This window comes from Hibiscus syriacus, unplaced genomic scaffold (assembly GCF_006381635.1).
Source record: "Hibiscus syriacus cultivar Baekdansim isolate YM2019G1 unplaced genomic scaffold, ASM638163v2 tig00012420_pilon, whole genome shotgun sequence".
In the NCBI taxonomy this organism is placed as follows: Eukaryota; Viridiplantae; Streptophyta; class Magnoliopsida; order Malvales; family Malvaceae; genus Hibiscus; species Hibiscus syriacus.
In genome coordinates, this window is record NW_024062275.1 from 113,435 (window position 1) to 138,606 (window position 25,172).

The 25,172-nt window shown below is 36.0% G+C and overlaps 1 protein-coding gene across 1 annotated transcript; it reads left to right on the top strand.

The window, feature by feature from the left end:
* Window positions 1-22,527: 22,527 nt before the first annotated feature.
* LOC120205396 (BTB/POZ domain-containing protein At5g17580-like) lies at window positions 22,528-24,679 on the top strand. The gene is made up of 4 exons (XM_039205284.1): window positions 22,528-22,569; window positions 22,777-22,874; window positions 22,952-23,021; window positions 23,114-24,679. The coding sequence occupies exons 2-4, from the start codon at window positions 22,840-22,842 to the stop codon at window positions 24,677-24,679; spliced, it is 1,671 nt and encodes a 556-aa protein (XP_039061215.1). The 5' UTR covers window positions 22,528-22,569; window positions 22,777-22,839.
* The last annotated feature ends 493 nt before the right edge of the window (window positions 24,680-25,172 follow it).

A 25,172-nucleotide genomic window follows, 5' to 3' on the forward strand; every position in this document is an offset into this window, starting at 1 on the left:
CATAAACTCGACTCGACTTGAAAAAATTTCAAGTTCAAATTGAGTTGTAAAATGCAACTCGAATAACTCAAAATTTTTAGTAATTAGTGGATCTATTTTTAAGTTTGAGTCGAGCCTTTGGACTTTGTATGATATAAGTATATCACGCATGAAAAAAATATGAAGAAATATATTTTTATTGTATATATGGTTACTTAAATTGGAATCAAATATTATAAATATTTACCATTAAATTTAAACAGAAACTCGAAAAATTGACTTGACTCAACTCGACTCGAAAAATTTTTAAATCAAGTCCGAGTTGTAAAATCGGACTCATCAACTCGAATAACTCAAAATTTTTTTGACTCAACTCGATCGAACGCTCACTCCTAATATAGGCCCATTATAGGGTGACCCTCCCAACTCAACCCTAGGCCTTGGTTTAGGATTTATCCTCCACAAGTAAAGCTTACACTCTAACAAATAGTATATTTTTATCCCAACAGGATCTATAAAATGTAGGTAAATTCTATAAAAATGTTCCATAAATATACAAAATTTAAGAAACTCCTAACGTTTATGTCAAAGTAGGTATAAATTTCTATCTTTAGCTCATTTAAGCAAAGCCTAATAAGTTTTAGAAGGTGTAATAAGGATTTTACATGTAAGCGTCAGCCTTCTTCTTTGATTTTTTATTACAAAATTCTTTATATATATATATATATATATATATATATATTTCATACATTTGTTTATCAATTAGTACATTGGGGTTCCAAACTTCCAATATTGGGGCTCATCTATGCTTGCATTAATTTTAGTTCGGAAGAAAGGTTCATTCCCCTTATTTCCTAACCTACTAGCTAATTTGGGTTGGTATTGCTTAATTCAACATTCATGGTGAGTTTTAATGCATGCTTCATCATCATCATCGTCATAATAATAATAATAATAATAATAATAATAATAATAATAATAATAATAATAATAATAATAATAATAATTGCATCTGCAATATTTCAGCTTCAAAATATGAAAACAAAAAACTTGAACATTACCATAAAATTAAAAAGAAGAAGACAAGAGAACACTTGATAAAAAAAACACCCAAACAGTTCATATTTCAAGGTTCATAAAGCTTGACCATGTTTTTGTGTGTGGAGATTTCGAGTTTGATCTGATACATTTATAGAGTGTGTTGTCAATGGCTAAGGAAGATTATGAACGGATACTACTTTGAATCACCTCAAACTATTTAAAAAAAGAAAACTTAACCATGTTTACCAAATCATACGGGCTAGATTGTTAGACCATCTTTGGTTGAAGCTGAACCACCTGAACCGTCGTCATCGGTGTGGCCGTTGTGCTCTTGGATGGACCAGAAGGAGGGATAAGAGCACCCTTGGTGAGAAGATTGAAGGAACATGCTTTGTTGAAGTTCATCACCTTGTTATTCTTGTTATCTTCTTTATGTTTGTTTCTGAGGCTCAAATCATGGATTTTGTACAAAGCTCCATTGGTTGAAGGAAACATGAGAAAAACAAGCGACATAAACAAAATAAAAATGGTTAACATAATCTGTCTGGTAGCCATCCAATTGAAGGAGGAAACAAAAAAAACAGATTACCATTGAAATGTTGTGGGGATTTGCAGTTGGTTGGATTTGTATTATGAAAATGCTGTGAGACAGGTCAATCAAGATTGATTCTGATTAAATAATAAATCTAAGGGATATAATTGTCTAATATATAGGGGTAATGAAACTACCCCATTATTTTCAAATAGCATTGCAAAATAAAAATAAAAATATTGATAAACATTATTTCTTCTAAAAAAAGATATACATATGTAATTGTCACATTGCATATTCATATTTAATTCCAATATGATCAGTAACATTCACATTTTTTATTTATTAAGTTAAGGTGATTACAAAATAGTATTCATTCTAAATACTTTCAACCATTTGACAATTGACGTTCAATCACTCTACTGTAATCTCTAGGAACAATAACAATTCTTTAAACCACTTAGATAAGTTTGTTGGTGTACACTGATTGTTTATTCACTCCTGGAGACTTTCTTAAGTTCCCTAGCTTTACACTACATTGTTGGTACTTGTATTAGCAACATGGATTGACTTAGTAGCAGTATGATCAATTGTACTTTTAGAACCATGACTTTCGCTCGATGTTTCAAGCAGGAACTGGAAAGGGCTAGGAGGCATCCGAAAGGCTCGATATCGGTTTCGAGCATCTCCAACACTCTACTCATCAAAGGTCGCTCATCGGGTTTTAATTGTATACACCAAAAGGTCGTTATCACCATCTTCTTCACTAATCTCTTTTCATCATACGTTGCATACCCCAACTCTACATCTTCTGCTCGATCAAACCAGTCATAAATCCACGATGAAAAGTATTCTTGACTCGATTGTTCAACAAACATATTCAAATTCCTTCTCATTCCTATGATTTTCAATAACATCCCAAAACTATAAACATCAGCCTTATAAGATTCACATCCGATGTTGAGATAAACTAATTTAGGAGCAATGTATCCGATCGTACCTCAAGCCGCAGTTCGAGACATGATGTTATCTTCTACATAATATAATTTCGTGAGTCCGAAATCCGAAGCATTGGGAGTAAGAGTCTCGTCGAGTAGAATATTGTGTGGCTTGATATCGAAATATAGAATTTGCATGTCACATCCTCGATGCAAGTAATCGATCCCTCGAGCCACTCGCAACACGATGTCGAACTTTTATTGCCAACTTAAGGTGACCTTATTTTCTTTAGCAAAAATGATCTTGTCTAGAGATCCATTCAACATGAAATCGTATACAAGAGGTTATCTCAATCCCTCTACATAAAACCCTATAATTTTGGCCACATTAACATGATGAATTCTTCCGATAGTTGTAACCTCATTGATGAAAACCTACCCATTTGCTTTCGAACCCAACAATTTTATTGCCACAAGATTGTTGGGAAATAAACCGAGAACGAGTAATTTCCTATAACCAGATTAGTGAGAATGCGAAATAAGAGCGGAAAAAATAATACACAAAATTGATAACGGAGTTCAACCAATTTGCTTACGTCTCCGGACTGCTGCAGATCTTTTACTAAGACTCACAAGAAAGCTCTCTAGTATTGGGAGAAAGAAATGATTTTTGGGATTTTGGGATGATTTTAAAGCTAAATGGGATAGGGTATTAATAGTTGAAGCTTGAGGACTAATCTTATAAGTACCCTAAAGTTCAATGACTCAATTTGGTGATTATCCCTTCAAAATTTCAACAATAAACATGCCAAAATTTGACAAAACAATAGCAGCCGGCTGCTTCCATATTTCCTTGACTTTAATAATCTTCCACTTGAAGACTGATTTTAATTTGTCTTCACACATTGATCAATGCATCAACATTTCTGGTCTTGTTATTCTAGCATGCCAACTGAAGCTGAACACAACTTCAGTTTGTCCGTAGTCACCGTCTTTGTTAACATGTCTGTCCGATTTTGAGCTCCACTGATCTTTTCAAGTTTCAAAATCCCATTTTCCAGAAGAGACCAGATAAAATGATATCGTAATTGTATGTGCTTCGTCCTGGAATGAAAAGACAGATTCTTTGCTAGATGTATAGCACTTTGACTGTCGCAATACAAAACATTATTCTCTTGTTTCTTGTTAACTCTTCCAAGAAACTTTGGAGCCAAACCATCTCCTTATTGGCTTCCATAACAGCGACATATTCTGCTTCAGTTGTGGAGAGAAAAACTATATTCTGTAGTTGAGAAACCCAACTCACTGCGGTTCCTCCTAGAGTATAGACATACCCTGTAGTGCTCCTTCTAATGTCAACATTTCCGGCTAAGTCAACATCTACATAGCCTGTCAGCATCGTATCTCCACCTTTAAAACAAAGTGTTTTGTTTGTGGTACCCCGCAGATATCTGAGGATCCATTTGACTGCTTTCCAGTGTACCTTGCCCGGATTATTCATGTACCTGCTAACAGCTCCCACTGCTTGAGCAATATCTGGTCTGGTACAAACCATAGCATACATCAGACTTCCAATTGCTGAGGCATACGACACCTTCACCATGTGTGCACGTTCTTCCTCCGTCTTTGGTGACTATTCTTTGGAGAGTCTGAAATGAACACCTAAAGGTGTACTTATTGATTTAGCATCTTGCATGTTGAACCTGGAGAGTACTTTGTTGATGTACTCAGCCTGTGATAATATCAAAGTCCCCGAATTTGTGTCTCTCTTGATCCTCATCCCAAGAATCTGCTTTGCAGCGCCCATATCCTTCATAACAAACTGCTTCGACAATTTTTGTTTCAAGTTTATAATCTCTTGCATTTCTGAGCCTGCAACGAGCATGTTATCAACGCACAACAATAAAATAATGAAGCTATTGTCGAACCTCTTGATGTAGCAACAATGATCTGCTTGGCATATGGTAAAACCATTGCTACCCATGAAGCTATCAAACTTCTTGTACCACTGTCTAGGAGCTTGTCTTAAACCATACAAGCTCTTCTTCAACCTGCATACCAAGTTTTTCTTGCCTGCCTCTATGAAGCCTTTTGGCTGCCTCATATAGATTTCTTCCTCCAAATCACCATGAAAGAAAGTTGTCTTCACATCTAACTGCTCAAGATGTAAATTCTCTGCAGCTACAATTTTCAATACCAGTCTAATTGTAGATAGCTTCACGACTGGAGAGAAAATTTCATTTTAGTCAATACCTTCTTTTTGCTGAAAACCTTTGAGAACCAATCTTGCTTTGTAGTGTTTTCTCCCATCGTGATCTTCTTTGATCCTGTAGATCCACTTGTTATAGAGCGCTTTCTTGCCTGGTGGTAATTCAACTAATTCCCACGTCTGATTTGACATAAGCGAGTCCATCTCATCTTTCATGGAAGACTCCCACTTGACTGAATCCTCCACCTGCATTGCTTCATCATAGCACACTGGTTCACCATTGTCAGTCAACAACAAGTAGTGCAAAGAAGGTGAATAACGCTGGGTTAGTTTAGGAATTCTGGAGGAGCGTCTTAGTTCCGGTGTGCCTGGTTCTTCTTGAACTGCTTCAGGACTGATCTGAACATCATTTCCATAAATCTCCTCGAACTTAGTAAATTCATTTGTTTCAACTTTGGTATTGGAGTTACTTGATTCTACAGTTGACATGTCTTTGTACATCACATTCTCATTGAAAATTACATCTCTGCTTCTGATGATCTTTCGATTTTCGTAGTCCCAAAATCGGTAACCGAACTCATCACCACCATAACCAACAAAGACGCATTTGTTGGACTTGGCATCAAGTTTACTTCTTTTAGCAGAATCTATGTGTACATAAGAAATACAACCAAACACTCTTAAGTGTGAAAGGTTTATTTCTTTCTTGGTCCAAACTTCCTCTTGTATTCTGCCATCCAAAGGAACTGAGGGCCCACGGTTAATCAGGTAAGCTGCAGTGTTGATAGCTTCAGCCCATAGAAATTTGGGTAATCCGACATGTATTCTCATGCTTCTGGTACGTTCATTCAGAGTTTTGTTCATGCGCTCTGCTATACCATTTTGCTACGGTGTCATGGGAACTGTTGTTTCCATCTTGATCCCATGGTTTGCGCAGAAATCTCTGAATCTCCTATTACTGTACTCTCCTCCATTGTCAGACCTCAACCGCTTGGCTTTCAGACCAATCTCATTTTCCATCATGGCCTTCTATTTTCTGAAGGTATCAAAGACTTTTGATTTCTTCTTCAGAAAATAAACCCACACATTTCTTTTAGAATCATCGATGAAGGTGACATAATATAATGAGCCTGCAAGAGATGAAACTGGAGATGGTCCACATATATTAGTATGAATCAACTCTAACCTTTCTGCCTTGGGTGTCTTGCCAATCTTTGCAAAACTAACTTTCTTTTGTTTGCCAAAGATGCAATCCTCGCATAGTCCGACATCTACATTCTTTAGATCCGACAACTTCCCTTTTGATAAAAGTGTCTTCATCCATTTCTCGCTCATATGGCCAAGCCTTTGGTGCCATAGGTTTGATTTTCCATCAGCATATGTTGCATCAATGATATTCTCTGAATTTGAGGTTACATAGAGAGTACCAGTCTTCTTACCACGAGTAATGACGAGTGCTCTTTTGGTAATCTTCCATTCACAACCTGAAAAGGTTGTCCTAAATCCTTCACCATCAAGTTGTCCTACAGAAATCAAATTTCTTTTTAGGCCAGGAATATGTCTCACTCCTTTCAGTGTCCATGTGGTCTGGTTTGGCAACTTTAGTCGGACGTCTCCTTTTCCGACGATCTTCAAGGTTTCATCATCAGCTAGATGAATCTTCCCAAAATCGCCACTGACATAGTTCTCCATGATTTCTCGGCATATGGTGGAGTGAAAAGATGCCCATGAATCCAAGATTCATGATTCAATCGGAATGTTGACGCTTAGAATCATGGCATCACCTGTCTCCTCTGTCACGTTAGCAGATTCCTGTGCGCCGGTATTTTTCTTCGATGCTCGACAATCTCTTTTAAAGTGACCCTTCTTGCCGCAATTATAACAGGTAAAATATTTCTTTCCCGTTCTTGATTTTCCCGTTCTGGATTTAGATCTGTCATGATTTGAATTTCTTTATGAAGTTCTCCCTCTGGTCTCCGTGTATAAGGCTGAGGAGGTTGATGCTTCACCCAATTCTCTCCGTCGAATTTCTTCACTCAGTACCAGATCCCGAACATCGTCGAATTTCAATTTACTATTTCCCGACGAGCTGCTAACTGCTGTAACAGTAGCATTCCAGCTGTCTGGTAAAGATGATAAGAGAATTAAAGCGCGAACTTCATCATCAAATTCAATTTCCATGGAACTCAACTGGGTTGTAATTGTGTTGAGTTCATTCAGGTGTTGAGCCACTGATGCCCCTTCTGCCATCCGCAAATTGAATAATCGCCTAATCAAGTACACTTTGTTTGAGGTCGGTGGCTTCTCATACATACTGGAGAGAGCCGCCATAAGACCTGTCGTGGCTTTTCCTTTGCTATGTTGAAAGCAACATTGCGGGATAACGACAGTCGGGTAACTCCGAGGGATTGTCTGTCGAGAAGGGCCCAGTCTTTATTCTTCATGCCCTCTGGTTGTTTTCCTGATAGAAGTTGATATATATTTTTCTAGTACAGAAAATATTCAATCTGCATCTTCCAAAAGCCAAAGTTCGCACCATCGAACTTTTCAATTTTCATCTTCCCTTCGTCTGCAGCCATCGCTCCCACTCAAATCTGGCTACGTTTGTATCGGTTCTGACAATTATTACGAACCACCGTGTATTAGAACACCCCCGTCGATAAAATCGTATCGCCGAATTTTTTTACTATTCACGAAATCCACTACTCACATGAACAATAATGAATAGTAACCTCGCAAAAAAATTGACAAAATTCACAACCAAAAGCTTTGATTACCAGTTGTTGGGAAATAAACCGAGAACGAGTAATTTCCCTATAACCAGATTAGTGAGAATGCGAAATAAAAATAGAAAAAATAATACCCGAAATTGATAACGGAGTTCAGCCAATTTGCTTACGTCTCCGGACTGCTGCAGATCTTTTACTAAGAGAGAAAATTTACAGGTGTTTACAAAACACTCACTACTCACAAGAAAGCTCTCTAGTATTGGGAGAAAGAAATGATTTTCGGGATTTTGGGATGATTTTGAAGCTAAATGGGATATAATATTTATAGTTGAAGTTTGATGACTAATCTTATAAATACCCTAAAGTTCAATGACTTAATTTGGTGATTATCCCTTCAAAATTTCAACAATAAACATGCCAAACTTTGACAAAACAATAGCATTCGGCTGCTGCCATATTTCCTTGACTTTAACAAAGGTTACCACCACGGAGCCTCCCCTTGAACACAGTGCCAAAACCTCCTTCACCTAGTTTATCTGTGAAGCCTCTTGTCATTCTCTTTATTTCAGGATAAGAGAATCGGATCGGAATGAAACATGGATTCTGAAGGAAATCTTCGATGGCGTCGTCGGCTGATAAATGTCGTCGTCGCCATGTGTACGTTACAAGTGCAGTCAAGCAGAATATGCCAAGCAAAAGTTCTTGGTATGAATATTCCAGCTCCTTCTCAAGAGAAAGTATTGCAACACATTAGTATTTAGAGTTGAAGGCGTTATTGGTCATAAAGACAAGTCATATTTGAGCTAAACTCACCTGTTATTTGAAGGCAGAGAATATATGTACCTTTAGAAAAAAGAGTAACAAGTTAAATAAAATTGTTGGAAAAAAGGGGTGAAAGTCCAATAATAAATGAACCACAGAAAGCTTACCATCGGTGGATCCATAGGATTATAGGAAATATGGGGGCCTTTGAAAAGAAAATACACAAAGTTATCCACATAAGTTATCAAGCCATATGCCAAACCTGCCAATCTGGAATACTCAACTCTTCAAGTTAAAGCACAAACCAACTTACCTAAGTGGTTAAAGAAATCGTTGTTGTTCTAGAGATCACGAGTTCGAGCACTAGGGCTGCAACAGGATGATTGAACGTTCATTGTCAAATGATCGAGAATATTTTGTTACATATAATCTAACCGTTAAAGAAACGAATAATCAGTAACAATTAATAACATGTAATCGAAATTAACCTATTACAAATTCCATTTTCACGTGTTTACTTTTTTTTTAGCATAATAGAACTACTTCTCTAGTAAATATTACATTAAAATTTTCAAGAAAAAAATACTAGTGATTCTAAATACAAACTTCGTACTTAGTTAAAAAAATATATACGTTGATAGTACATAGTAATTAGTACATCTACATACTAAATATTGTTGTATTAGTTTTTTATAGAAGTAACTAATTTTATTCAAAATAAGAAATATTTCAAATTACAATAAATATTTACAATCACAATCGTAAACTAAACACATAATTAGGAAAATTTCCTATAATAATTGAAACAAAACTAGTAACTAAAGATCACATAAGGACCATGCAAGGAAATATTATATCTAAACAAGAAATTTGAATAAAGATAAATACAAACAGATATGATCGCATCGCCAAACGAACCACAAAAGATGATCAAACTATTGAAAGACCACGACAAACTGCAAATCAAACTCGAGAGCGAAAAGCTATCCACGAACGCAAGTTGGGTACCCAAATCCAATCCGAGGCTCCAAAGCAGGAAAGATCAACAAGATATCAGATAAATGTCGTCTTGATCAGTAGTAGCGATGTCAAATCAACCCTTAGAAAAAAATAAATGAAAAAACAGTCAAAGAATCGAAAAACGTATAAAAAAGAAAAAGAAAACGTGCAACACAAACACTTTTATTGAAAATAAAAAAAAACAAAAGAAAAAGAAAATAAAGATATATTATAGAAAAAAAACTGACGGTCGGCAACCAACATTAAAGTTGGTGTTGCCGCCACTACAACAAAAGTGGCTTATTGCGGCATTTTTTTTATTTCTAGCGGCGTTTTTAAACGCCGCTAAAAACACATACGGCGTAAAAAAAAACGCCGCTAAAAGCGCCGCTAAAAATAGCGCCGCTAAAGTTTGCGGCGTTTTTCAACAAAAAAACGCTGCAATAGGTTACAACATATAGCGACGATTGTTCAACAAACGCCGCAAAAGGTATTGATATTTAGCGGCGTTTATCATTAAAACGCCGCAATAGGTTTTGATATTTAACGGCATTTGGCAGACAAACGCCGCAATAGTCGTTGATGTTTAGCGGCGTTTTCTTCAAAAACGCCGCAGTAAATTTTTATTTTTACCGGCGTTTTCCTAAAAACGCCGCAGAATATGTATTGAGATTTTGCGGCGTTTTTATCAAAAACGCCGCTAAATGTATGGTATATTGCAGCATTTTGTTACAAACACCGCTAAATAACACAGAATTTAACAATTCTAAAAATTATACTTAATACCCCAAATCTGTTTTTTCAACCTGTTCCATTATCTAACAAACAAAACAACAATAACATCAAATCCAATATAATAAATAAAAGTTTTCATTAACGTAATATAGGTTAAGTTAAACACGGTTCAGTAACATTAACATAATGCTCATAACATAAATGAGGCTACGATGGTGGATTCTGAGGTTGCGTTTTTTGTATCATCAGCATCATATCATTGAGTCGTTTTTCAAATTCTTTACATCTCTGCTGATATATTACTTCTCTCTGTTCTGCCGCTGCCTCTCTGTGTGCTGCCGCTGCTTCTCTCTCTGCTTCCGCTGCTGCTCTAGCTGCTTCCGCTGCTGCTCTAGCTGCTTCCGCTGCTGCTCTCTCTGTTTCCCTTGCTTCATTTTCCGCTTTCAAGTTAGCCATTTGTTGATCCATCTCAGCCAACTTTTCTTTTAAACGACCAACTTGTAATTGGGAAGATCGAGACTGTGATGACATGTACTGTGATGAACTGGATCCAAAATATTTGGTGGGAGTAACGAATGATCCTTGACAGCGCACCCGACCATATCTTTCAGGACCCAAAACGTCATTAATATCTTGGTTTTCAATGTCATCATCATTAACAATACCTTGACTCGAAGCAGTAGCATGATACTCTGCCCTTTTCTCCCTCAATTTTTCCTAATAATAAAGTGAATAATTAATTAAAATAAAAAATGTCATGGTACAAATATAAATAAAGTCAGGTAAATTTAAAACATCTACCCAATAAACGTACCATAATTTCTGCAGCGTCAGCAGTCATAGGAGTGCCATCCTTCTTCGTATGTGTCATATCGAAGAGTTGGATTCGACCAACTTTAGAACCGGATGTATTTACCTACAATGTACCATAATGTAATTACTATGAGTTAGTATGTACATGGAATACAAAAAAACTATTTCAATAATCTATAATACCTCCTCATGAGCTATACAAGCAAAGCTCTTCGATCCAGCCGTGTGCGTAAACTTTTGTTGTTGCCTACTAGCAACACCAACATGCTCTCGGTCCTACAAAGTCAAACAACCACTTATAATGATGATTTAAATTTTGTTACAAGTATTTATGAAAAATACATCATACCTGTCCTTTTGAGAACTCCAAAATCTGACTGCATCTTCCCATTGGTACCTGAGCATTCCTGGTGGGACTGTTTGCAACTTCTCTTCAAGGCTGAGATCATTCTTGAAGTATTTCTTCTTTAAGGAGCTCTTGTGATCCCTCCATCTCTTCCCTAACGCTTGCTTCACATAATCGTCAGAGACCTCTAAAACAAATTTCTCCTATACAGCAAATAAGTGTGCACCGTAAGTATAAATTAGTATTGAATTTATATAGAGTATCTATTATAATGACATTATTACCTTAACAAAATCCAACGCTTGATTTTTATTACTATTAGGCATTTTGCGCCATGACTCATAATTGATCGGTAACAGATTCGCATTACGTCCAACTATGCCTAAGTAACCTGCTAGAAGACGTGATTCTGGGCCAATAGGTTGACCGGCATCGTTTCTTGAAACTTTGACACGATGCCCAGGAGGAAGTTGGTATAATTCCTTTAAAGTGGTACGTCCTCGAGTATTGCGCGTTCCAGCATTTTCAACTATATAAGAAATTATTAAATGTCAGTTTTGAAAATGAACAAAGTAGTAAATAAAGTTTCGAAGATTACCTTGAATTTCTACTTCTTCAATAGTTTCAGGAACTTCGGAAGACTCAGGTGCATTCGTTTCCTCGTTATTTCTTTCTACATGGTCTTCAGAAGCTCGAACAACCCGCAAATCAGATATTTTTCTCCTCGGCATTATATCTGTAATAAACAAACATGAGTAATAAAAAATGATTTAATTAATGAATACATTGAAAGACAACATATTAAGGGTTATAACATTATAAATAAATAAATGAAGATATAAAATCGTACAACAGTCTTATGTAATGTCAGTTGTCATAAATATCTTCATCAACGTCCTCCCGAACCCATTGAAATTGTGTTGTATTACTGATAGTTTCATCTAAGTTTTGTGGTAGTAGAGGTAAACACTCTGATCTTGTTTCAATGTCATCTCTACTTCCATCCCCGATGTCTATCAAGTCTCTGGGAGTATTTCGAAGCACAACATACCAACCGTCATCCATTGGATCGTGACAATAAAATACTTGTTTCACTTGAGAGGAAAATACATATGGTTCATCCATCAAACGTTGACCCGTGTGAATTAATCGAGAGAAATTCACCATTGAAAACCCGAATTTAATCTTCGGGAGCGTGCTCGAGATCTCAATACTTCTTTAAACTCACTATAAAGAATATTATGTCGTTAAAAATTGATAAATATAAAAGATAAAGAGATTTCATTAGCATTGGGTCCGAAAGACTTACGTGCGAAAGTGATCTATTGAATCGTGATGGAAAAGAACATATCGGTGTGCTTGTACCCAAGACGTGTCATCTAAATGTGCAATTTCAACTTTCCCTAATGGTTGACCATAACTTCCAAACAAATAATGTTGAGTTAAGTCATCAGTACCTAACTCATCATTTCGATTTGGTCTATTCCATCTTGTTTCAACATGTTCCAAATATCTAGAGCAAAATGTCATACATTCCTCTACCAAATACCCTTCAGCAATTGATCCTTCTGGATAACGCTTATTACGACAATAAGACTTCAACTTGCCCAAGAACCTATACAGAAAACAACATACTACGTAAATACATTTTATTCAAATGTATAATCAGTAGTAATTTGAAACGTGTAATTCAATTAACACCTCTCTATAGGGTACATCCATCGATAGAAAATGAGACCACCAACTCTTGCTTCGTGAGGAAGATGAATTAATAGATGCACCATAATTGTGAAGAATGAAGGCGGAAATATATTCTCCAAGTTGCATAAAGTCAAGGCAACTCGATCTTGTAGTTTATCAAGTTCTTCAACCATTAGAACTTTCCTACATATGGCTTTCATTATATTAGAAAGTTCAATGATACAAGACGTCACCTTACTCGACATGCAACCGCGAACAACTACTGGTAGTAAATCTTGCATTAATATGTGATAATCATGAGACTTTAAACCATAAAGTCTTCGATCTTTAACACTAACACATCGAGAAATGTTTGATGCATACCCATCTGGGACCTTTATATCCTTCAACACCGTGCAAAACACTTCTTTTTCTTTCTTCGAAAGAGAAAAAATAGAAGGCGACAAGAAATTTCTTCCATTCGGACGTAATTGCGGATGAAGATCATGTCGAATTCCCATGTCCACTAAGTCAAGTCGACTCTTAAGATTATCTTTAGATTTTCTGCCATCATTCAGAATGGTCCCGATAATATTCTCACAGACATTCTTCTCAATATGCATTACATCAAGATTATGTCTCAAAATCTGCTTTTTCCAATAAGGCAACTCGAAGAATATACTCCTCTTTTTCCACAAGTCTACCTCATTTGGATCATCCTCTTCATCATACTCATCATCAGTTTGTTCGTCAACTTCAAGCTCTTCATTGACCTATTTTGCCTTTTTCTTTGATCGTGTACTAGTTGGTTGATTCATCTTTCCATAAGTAAAATTGATATTTTTCAACATTCTGAATATTTCAGAGCCGGTTGTTTGGTCAGGAGCATTTCGAAACTCTTCATCACCATCAACATATTCTTTTGACATCTAAATCTATGATTATCAGGTAACCACCGACGATGTCCCATATAAGAGAACTTTTTTCCATTAACCAACCACTTCGAACATGTTTGTGCAGCACAACAAGGACAAGCATAACGACCTTTGGTACTCCAACCAGATAAATTTGCATATGCAGGAAAATCATTAATTGTCCATAATAAAGTAGCGCGTAAATTAAAGTTCTCCTTTGTCAACACATCATACGTTTCGACCCCTTCCCATAACTGTTTCAACTCTGCAATTAGCGGCTGCATGTAAATATCAATATCATTTCCGGGGCCTTTCTCGCCGGGGATTATCATGGATAAGATGAAAGATGATTGTTTCATGCAAATCCAGGGAGGCAAATTGTATGGAACAAGTACAACAGGCCAAGTACTATACGAAGTACTCATGAGTTTGAAAGGATTAAACCCATCAGTTGCAAGACCGAGCCTGACATTTCGAGGATCTCTCGCAAAACTTGGATACTTGTTGTCAAATGACTTCCAAGCTAAAGAATCTGCAGGATGCCGTAATAATCCATCATCGGTTCTGCCATCATGATGCCACCTCATAGACTCAGCAATCTTGGAGGACATAAACAATCTTTGTAGCCTAGGTATGAGAGGAAAATATCGCAGAATCTTGATCGGTTTCTTTCTTGATCGTGCTTGAGCTTCATCCTCAGTAACATTTTCTGCCTCTCTAGTAATCCATCGAGATTTTCCGCATACATGACAAGACTCCTGATTTTTTCGATCACCCCAATATAACATACAATCATTCGGACAACTATGAATTTTGTCATATCCAAGACCCAAATCTTTGATCATTTTCTTCATATCTTTGCATGATTGAGGGATTTTTGCAAAAGGAAACACTTCTCCTAGTAACTCCAACAATTGCGTAAAGGAGTTACCAGTCCACCCTCCCAGGCATTTTAAGTGGAAAAGACGAATGCAGAAAGAAAGCTTTGAAAACTTTGATCCCTCATAAAGTTGTTTATTCATTTCATTCAGCAACTTGTAAAACTTTGCCGCTTCTCCATTTGGCTCTTCATCACATCCACTTCTTCCAATCTCAGTGAAATCATTAACATCATCCTGACAATAATTTTCTGTATCATACGACTGATGATTGTGCATATTAAATGCATCTCGTAACATCCCTTCCATGTCATCTTCTCTAAAAGTTGGATGGGGAGAAGGAGCACGATAAGTCGAGTAACTCGTGGAAGCAGATCTATCTGATACAATCTCTCCATGAAAGATCCATTTTCTATACCCCCGAACAAATCCAAAAATTACTAGATGCTCGTACACAACTTCACGAATGTGCCAATTAATGTTCACACAATTCTTACAAGGGCAAAGAATCATATTTTCTTGGCTTGCATTCAGAAAAGTTAAATTTAGAAAGTTTTCGACTCCATTTCGATATTCGACGCTTACCCTTGAGAAATCCATCCAACTCTTATCTATTTTGTATTTTTGGAGTTTCAATTTCAAATGTTAATTGCTAATAATATAGATAAAATTAGAACCTAAACAGAAGAATTAAATTATCATATTTAGTGCATAATAATATTTGCATAGTATAAAACTAATCACTCGTAAATTATACAACTTTTAAATTGAACTAAATGTATGGGAGCAAATGTATCTCAGTTAATTTATAAAAATTATAACGAGAATTATATACAACTGCATACTATAGAACTAAATATTTACACATGTTTCATCGAAATGTAGCATTTACATCTAAACAGACTCATGTTTCTTGTTACAGAGAGAGGCATTAAGAACTTAGAACGAAATAAAATGTTATTGTCTCTAATTTGTAGTATATATCCTGTGGAATGGAAAAAAATTAAACACCATGTTATATTAGCTATTCAACTTAAATCAATGGGTTTTTTTTTGTTTAAACTTGAAACCAAAGTTCTTATTAGCTTTGAAAACTTTGATCCCTCATAAAGTTGTTCATTCATTTCATTCAGCAACTTGTAAAACTTTGCCGCTTCTCCATTTGGCTCTTCAGTACTTCCAATTTAATTCAAATTCAAATGTTAATTGCTAATATTATAGATAAATTTAGAACCTAAACAGAAGCATTACATTTAATTTCACATCATAATAAATTGACACTAGAGGAATATTGTAATTTCTGGTTTATGTTAGACTTAAATCTTAAACTTATTTAGCATCTTTTTCTGACTCGACAACTTTTCAATATTTCAATTTAAAGTAATTTATAACATGAAGAATTCAATTTAAAAATTCACATAATGAACCCCCAAATCTCTCCCCACACATACACTCAAGCATCTCCTCCATCAAAGCCCTATATTCATGCAAGAAACAATATGTAAATAAAGTATCCTACTAATTTAGATTGATCACTTAATTGATTCATTATTGTCTTGTTTGACATAATAATAAGGAAAATGCCTAAGAGTTAGCAAGTAATTTGCAAATGATGAGAGGTATTGCGAGGAATTCAATGGATGCTACAGTCGTTTTGTCTTTATCTCCCAATGTCTCCTCTACTAAAATCAAAGCAAATTCCCAAACAACATTTCTAGGAAAAATTAAACTTTAACGTACTTCTATTGATGATCAAATCATAAACTAACATTGAACATAGGTTTGTATAAGTGTCTTAAGTACTACCAAGGTATCAAATGTAATCAAGAAATATAAACTTCCATGACAAGAGAAATATTGATAAACTTCCATGACAAATATTATATGCACTCATAATTACAATGAAATTTATAGCGAGGAACCTGAAGTGATCTTTGAACAGGGGCAGCACGACGGTACAAAGGCAGTAGACTTGGGTGTTTGTTGACTGTTCCTGAGAAGACAGAAGGATGCGTTGCAACTTCTCAAGTAAGATAGCACATCCTTTATCCTTAACAATATCATTGTTCTTAATACCAAAAGATTTTTAATAATGCAAATATCTGACAATACATATAGTTGGCATAGTTAAGACACCACTACAATGAAAAACCTCCCTGCTAAGTGGTAGATGCTTCACAAGTTCAAGTCAACAAAACTAGAAACAATCTTTTATGAAAGAAACTAGAAGTCTAGCATTATGGAAAGTTGAATCAATAAAGATAACATTACTACTATACATTCAAAGAAAAAATAGTTGCAGTGTTTGTTGACTGGAGAATAAACATTAGACAAGCACAAACATAGACATGGAAAACAAGCAGAAACATTAAACTCCAAATCCATTAACAAAAATATCATGGACTAACCTAATGGTGGAATGTTGAAAACTTGGTGGGTAAAATATTCCCATATGCTACAGTAATGCAAAGTTCAGGCTACAAAGCACTTAAACTGGACAAGAAGATCTCCTATATAATTAGGAAGAAATATTTTTTATAAGCAGGTTAGAAAAGTTAATGGCTTTTATATAGTACCACATTACACAAAGTAGAAATACTTCTACCTTATTTTCGTTGCTTCAAAAGTGTATAAATACAAACTGAAGCATACCAAACCAATGAATAACTAATCAAGACACACGCTTTTATCAACCCAACCGCAAGTTAAAAAGGTAAAAAGAAACAGATAATTACATAAATGTTAACAAAAATAGAACATATGAACGGACCATTATGGAGACTAGACTTTTATACTGATTTGAATTAACACAAACATTACATTCCACTCAACAATTCAATAAGAGCTTTTAAAAGTATTGAGATTGAAAAGTAATTAGATCATATACAAACACGATATAGGCTCTCACTGTCTAGGCTCCAGATTCTCACCCCCACCCCTCTTTTCCTTCTTCCGTACAAAGATTTCTAGTTAACAAGATTTATCAATTTCTAACTGAGATTGCTAAATAAATTCTAAAGACTCTTACTGAATAAATTTGATTTTTTTTTTTGTATTTGAGTGACATATCGAGTCTTAATTTAGAGAAAGTATTTGATATACATATTGTGTAACAAATAATTATATATATGTCTATTTTAATGCTAAACACTACAATATAAAACTTTAAATTCTAAAACCTAAAATTTAAACCTTAAACCCTAAAATCATAAACTCTAAATTTTAAATAGAATACTTGACACTAAAACATATAACATTGTGCAAACTACAATTTATACAATATAACACTTAAGTCCTATACTTATCTACCACATTACTCCATACTCCTAAGGTACATGTCACTTACCAAGCTTTTATCCAAGTTTCAGATTGGGGATTTAGACCCCCTCCACACACGGTTGAATTCTTTGTACACAATTCACAACATATAATGAAACTGGTTCAACATGCTAAAGTGAGGCAAAGGTTTGATCTTCTCTCTTTGATTTTAAAGAAACGCCATTTTATTTATTTAATGATTTCAGTGATGTCATCAAATTTTTATCTGTACATTTCCTTTCAAAATTGTGTATACTCCTGTGGGTTTTTTCATGCTAACAGTAACAATGTTTAATTGTAGCAACTTTTGCTGAACATTAACTACTTTTACTGCTGATGTTACTAATATCTCTGTTTTATTCTCTGTAACTTCATGTTTTTGTGAAGTTTTGAACTTGAAATATTAGAATTATTCTGTAATTTTCAGTTGTTTTCTTACATTTGTAAAGTTTTTGAATTTACAAGAAACCTAATATGTTTTGAACGAGGGCAAGAATAATTTTTTTTTTGAACAAATGCAGGTATTCAATCTCCAACTGCAAAACTCAATTGTCATAAAATTTGAAACAAATAAAAATCAATCAACCCTTAATTCGGTCGATCGATGGTTCAAGGTTGACTAACCGTTTCGATTCTGAGGCTGCGTTGGTGGAGAAACTTTTGGTAGGACGCAAATTGGAGAAGGGTTGTCAAGGACGCAAGGTCAACGACAACGTGAGGCTGCGCTGGTGGTGGTTGCACTGGTGGAGAAGTTTGCGCTGGTAGAGAATGTTATGAACGATATTCAGTAAATGGGTACGAAAATTAGGGATTTGGAATGATGGGTATTAAATTGTTTAACTATTGCGGCATTTGTTTATACAAACGCCGCTACTGTATCATGTAATGGCTGCGCTTTTAACATAAACGTCGCGTTTGTACATGTCAATACTGGCGTTTTTATACAAATGCCACTATATATCAGAATATTGCGGCGTTTTTAATAAAAACGCCGCAAAGGAACTATTTTATTGCTGCATCTACTAATCATTTCTGCTCTACATCTACTAAATTCACTGATATATGTAGCTTTATATAAGTAACAACAACCATACATTTGAATTAAGACATAAGGTATGCATAAAAATGCTTAACAACATAATACATTACAATTTAGAAACATTAAAGCTATGTATAAACAGTCTTCGCTATATTGTTCAGTAGAATTTAGTTTTGGTCATTCGTGGGGAAAGGATGTAGGAAAGTTGTTTTCTTTGTTTGACGACGCATCGTTAAGTTTTTCGTCCTTGTAAACTCTATATGGATCAAACCGTGCAATTGTGTTATAGTACGTCGGTGAGAGGCCCAATTTGGTCGCCGGGACATACAAATGACGACGTCACTTGAAATCGTTTGAGAGTTGTTGTTGTACCAGAGAAGAATCTTTGAGGGAAGAAGAGTTTAAATGATTTTAGGGTTCGGGTAAGAGAAAATGAGGACTATATATTTAACATTTTGCGGCGTTTATACAAAAAAACGCCACTATTGATTACACTATTCTGGCGTTTGTTAAAAAACGCCACTATTGATTATCACTATTGCGGCGTTTTTCTAAAAACGCCATTATTGATTAACACTATTATGGCGTTTGTCTAAAAACACCACTATTGATTATCACTATTGCGGCGTTTGAGGAATAAACGACACTATATGTGTAATATATTGCGGCGTTTGTGGTATAAACGCCACGAATTTACCACTCTATTGCGGCGTTTTGGCTCAATCGCCGCAAAATTTATACTCTATTGTGGCGTTTGTGGTATAAACGCCGCTAATTTACCACCCTATTGCGGCATTTTTTGTAAAAACGCCACTATATGTCAACTCTATTGCAGCGTTTGTACTAAAAACGCCGCTAAAGTATCAATTTATGGCGCTACGATTGGAAACGCTGTTATATGTTTAACTTTTGTGGCGTTTCTTCTCCAAACGCCGCTAAAAACGCCGCTACATATCAGTTTTGCTGTAGTGCGCCGATCAACAAAGACGAAAAATAAAAGAGATGAACGATACACCAATGAGAAAAAACTACATATTGTTGTATTATTTTAAAGTAAACACAAAACAAAATACACATCATTAATCATACTGTAAATTTCAGCACATGATAATAGTATATCATCAAAGTTTCAAAGATAAATCTTTAACAAACATAAAACAAATATTATACTTCTATTTTCATTTAAAAATATATCTATAATTTAATAACAGTCAACCGATGATTAAATATTGTTTGTCAAAATTAATAATTGTAACTATTAACCGTCATTTTTGATAATCAAAATAAATTCACCTTAATAATTTAATTAATTAACTTGTAAAATATAATGATTACACCGACTAATTGTTACATGTTAATCTCCTAATAATAATGTACACGTATAAAACAGAAATGTTGGAAAATTCTTACAATGAAAGCTTGTAACATGTGTTAGTCTTTCCAAGACATCTCAACGCCCATTAATAGTCTTTGGTAGATATCCGATGTAGACCGGTCTCTGATACTTCGAAACATAATCGGAACCTGAGCTATGACCGTGCAGGATTGATTAAAATCACGTGGTTTGGCTTCTTCATCTAAAAAATAGAAGTACGAATCCGATGGATTCGTGCTGCAATGAGCTCGTAAGGCCTCGACGTAACCAACAGATTTCATCGGCATCGTGCAGTTCACAAGAAACATGGTGCTGAATTCACGAGCACAGTATCCAGGTCGATACGGGGTCGCCCCGCACTCGGAAAACCGAACCAGTATAGAGCTGAGAGGGAGGAGCAACCGTCACTGCCGTCGTGGTTAAGGCTCGCGTCGACGACTCGTATCGTTAAATTTCCATAGAAGATGTCTCGGACATAGAATTTTCCCTTGTCCAACTCTAGAGTGGTGAAGTTATTGTTCTGGCACGAGTTCAAGCCTTTTGTCGCCGCACCTGCGAGGCTGACCTTTTAATCGAAAAGGGTATCTGATTGAAACGTTCCCACATGAAATAGAGCCGCAATCGTTTCTCAGTCGGGCGACGGGTTGAGGGAGTAGAAATAAAGAAAGGACGGCCACTAGGCCTAGCAGGGGAAACTCTGGTTTTGGCATTCTAAGAGTGATTCCGAGGAAGATGATTGATGAGAACAGATACTGTAGGTTAACAAGTTTTAAGTGTTTTTATTGACTATTCTATGTTATCACGTGGTGTTAAATGACAGCAGTCTTAGTTGGATAGTCAAGACTCAGAGTCTATATTATCCTGCGCTATTCAATAGTTGACGTTTTTGTTTCATTTTCATCACTCTTCACAAGGTATATTTTGATCTTTTGAATTATAAATTAATTACATTAAATAGGTCGCACCGTGAACTTTATGGGCTATAGATCAAACAGAATTTGGGTCACAATCTCTACTGGCTTAATATAAAAACAAGTGCCTGAACTATACATTGAAAAACGTTTTAGTGCCTAAAGAATTTTTCGCTAAATATACATGTCTAATGTTCCAAACGATATATTTTTAGATATCCTTACGTTAACCGTCGTTAAATATCTCCGTTAAATGACATGTGTCACATGCTGATAATTTTAAGATCTTTTTTAAAAAAATATATTAAAAAAAAAACTCTCCAACACAGGCAGAAGCCCCCTCCCTCACCCTTTTCCCCTTTCCCTCCTCTAGAAGTCGTCGGCCGACCAGCAGTGAATGTCACCGCTGCCGCCGCCGTCATCACCGGCGTCGACCCCCGATCAAATACCCATTGACATTTTGTTGTAATATGCCAGAGTTTGTAGTGAAAAAGCGTTAAAAGGTTCATCAGATTTTAAGTCATTGTTTGTCAATTATGACTGATTCCGACGTCCATAAGCCACACCACCACCTCCATTCGAACCATCGTGCTATTCTGATCAAAACCCAACCGTTCGATGACGACGACGATGACCGGAGATGGTCGGTGACCGTTTGAGTTAAGAAATTGAAATTAAGAATTAAGGATTTGGATATTGGGGATTTTGGGTGATGGTAAGGACGACGATTGATCAATGGGTGGGTGGCTACGGGTGGGTGACCGTTCGGTGATAACGATGGTGGCCGGAGATGGCCGAAGATGGTTGGTAATAGGGGTCGAAATGAGAGATTTTAGGGTTTTTTTAGGATTTTTTATAATTTCAGTAAAAAGTTTGGTTTTTTATAAATAGATTAAACTTTTTTCTTTTTAATTAAAAATTATTAAAATTTTTAAAAATAAACGGTAGGTGTCTAAAAGTATAACCGATAAAATGTTAGATACTTATTTTTTAACGAAAACTTTTTTAAGCACTAAGAGACAATTTAGAGACTTACTTTTGTATTAAGCCATCTCTAATATCTACCTTTACAGGAATTCTAAAAATACAAGAATTAATTTAATGTTCAAGTCCGAAATACTATAAAGTAGTTGAATTTGTCAAGAAGGTACATAAGGAAAAGGAGAAGTATAATTAAACTGAGACTCTTATTAAAAATCTGTTAAGAGAATATTTTAAATAACAGAACCCCCGAGGAACCAGTATTGTATTTGTGTTGTTGCTGAACGTTTGTTTTACTCTCTCTTTCAAATCTTTTTCAACAAATGCAAATTTACCAATCAAAATTAAGTGTTTTCTTCCTCTATTGCTGCTCTCCCTATCTTCATCCAGGTAAGAATTTATGATTACTATTTTGTATATTTCCCAAACCCATGTTTCTTTTTCTGTTTTTTTTTTCATATGATCAGACACTTTGTCCAACAATCTCTAAACATCATATGTAGGTTTCAATGAAGATTTTCTGTTAATGTTATGAATGTTTTTAGTTGCTGTTGTTATGAAGAGTTGAATTGGCCTAACATTGTCAAACTGATCAAGGGAACCCTACTGTGTTTTTGCACTGTTCTGGTTTTCATTCGAAAGCTGAAACCCAAGGACAACATGACCGAAAGGCCGTACGCGGATGCATCGTCGAGGTGTTGAATCTTTGAGTTGATTTTCCGGGTCCCGACCGGTTTCCGCCTTATAACTCTTTCTTGTTTGTTGTTCTCAGGGTGTCGAAATCTGCGTCTTCTACGGGATTGGAAGTTCATGTAGGAAGTATGCCTTTTGCCCTGGACAAAGTGAGAAATGTTCCGAAACAACCTTCATTTCATTAATGATTTCTCCTTTTATGAATTGAATTATTATTTATGATATGATCTTTACCATCTAGGAACTTCTGGCCTCAAAATCAGCTAAAGTTGTTGCCTTACTTAAAGAGAACTCAAATGCAGATCTATCTTGCTTGCTCCATGACATTCCGGCCGATTCGGACACTTTCGAGCTCGTTGCAAGATTCTGCCATGGATATGCAATTCACATGTCCTCTGAAAACATTGTCCCACTCATCTGCCTGTCATTCCACTTGGGGATGGATGAAAATCACTGCAATGACAATCTATTAAGCAAGGCTGTTACTTTCTTTGAGCAGAGAGTCCTCCCCAGTTGGAACGAAATCATCAAGGCTTTACGCTCGTCCGAAAAGTCCCTTCAACAAATGATGCAGCTCGGCTTATTCGATGCCTGCTTGCAGGCTATGATTGCAAAGGCATCAGATAATCCACAACATCTAGGGGAACGAATAACCGTCTCGAGAAATGATGGTGACGGTGGTGATAAGCCTAATGCAAAGAGGAGGCTCTTTGCTCTGGACTGGCAAGAAGATTTGACAACATTGTCTCTGCAGCTATATGAGCCTATCATTTACACAATGAAACAACACGAAATCCCGCTGGAATACATTTCAGCATCAATTTATCGGTATGCAAAGAAGTGGATCTTTTGCTGCAGCGGCGGAAGGGAGACCGTGTCGATTTACAAGAGGAGATATCAAAGAAATGTAATTGAAACATTGGAGAAGCTATTGCCACATGGAAGAGAACTACTTCCTTGCTCATTGTTTTTCGAAATGCTCCGATTCGCAATCGAATTGGAAGCTAGCTCAGGATGTAGGAATGGTTTCGAGATAAGGATCGGCAAACAGCTGGACCAGGCAAAAGTAAAGGACCTATTGATTCCTTCCCAAGGCTATACCAAAGACGTGCAATATGATATTGAGTGTATAAGGAGGATTCTGAAGGCATTCTACGGCAATTACGATAGCTCTGATGCTTCGGGATTTATCAAGGTGGCAGAACTCATGGAAGAATTCTTGGCAGCAGTTGCTTGTGATGCAAGTTTAGTGATAGACACTTTCATTTCACTTGCAGAGATGTCCATGGCAGCAGCATTAGGAACAAAGAGAAACTCGGACGGAACATACCGAGCCATCGACATATACTTGGAAAAGCATGCTTACTTGACAGAGAAGGAGAAGGAACAGGTTTGCAAGGTGTTGGATTTCCGGAAAATGTCTGCTGAGGCTTGCGAACACGCAACCAAAAATGAAAGATTACCGGTGAGAGTGGTGGTGCAGGTGCTGTTTATGGCACAGTTGCAGCTGCGGGAAACACTGGTGCGTGCGGCTTACGACGATGACAAAACGGGGAAAGAAGATGAGGAAGAAGAAGAAGTGAGGCTGGAAATGGAGAAAATGAGCATCAAGGTGAAGGAGCTTGAGAAGGACTGCCATGAAATGAAGAAAGAAATCACAAATGGAAGCAACAGGCAAAGACTAAATAAGGGGAAACTGAGCTTGTGGAGTGAAATGAAGAGGAAATTTGGGTGCTCCACTAACATGGATGACTTGCATTGCCCCACCAAGAAAAAGAAAGTGCATCCAAAATGGAGCATCATATGATGTACCATTCCTCATTTATTTTCCATATTTGTCCTTCACTTTTCATTTAGCATCCTCCAAATCTACTTCAGTTAAAGTGGCGCTTTTGTATTTCCTTATAGCTTTTTTAACATGTAATTTACTGAACTCTTAACCTTTATCAGTAGTTTTGTCGTGAACATGAAAAATTGAAGCTAATTTAGTTGTAACCTAAAATATTATCATGCCTACCATAAAAAGCTATATAATAGGTAATATTTTCAGTTACAACCTAAAATATTATGTTACGATGGATTTTAACCTAAAATGTTACATTGTCTACTCTAAAAAGTTACACAATTGAGAGTAATTTCAGTTACAATCGAGAATGTTACATGGGTCTCTTGATAATAACTTTTAACGTTACAATCAAAATAGTCATGCAATTTACATGATTTCCAAACATATATTTTTGTTTCAACCTAAAATGTTATTCAATTTATTCTAAATAGTTATGCACTTGGTAAGTTTTTCA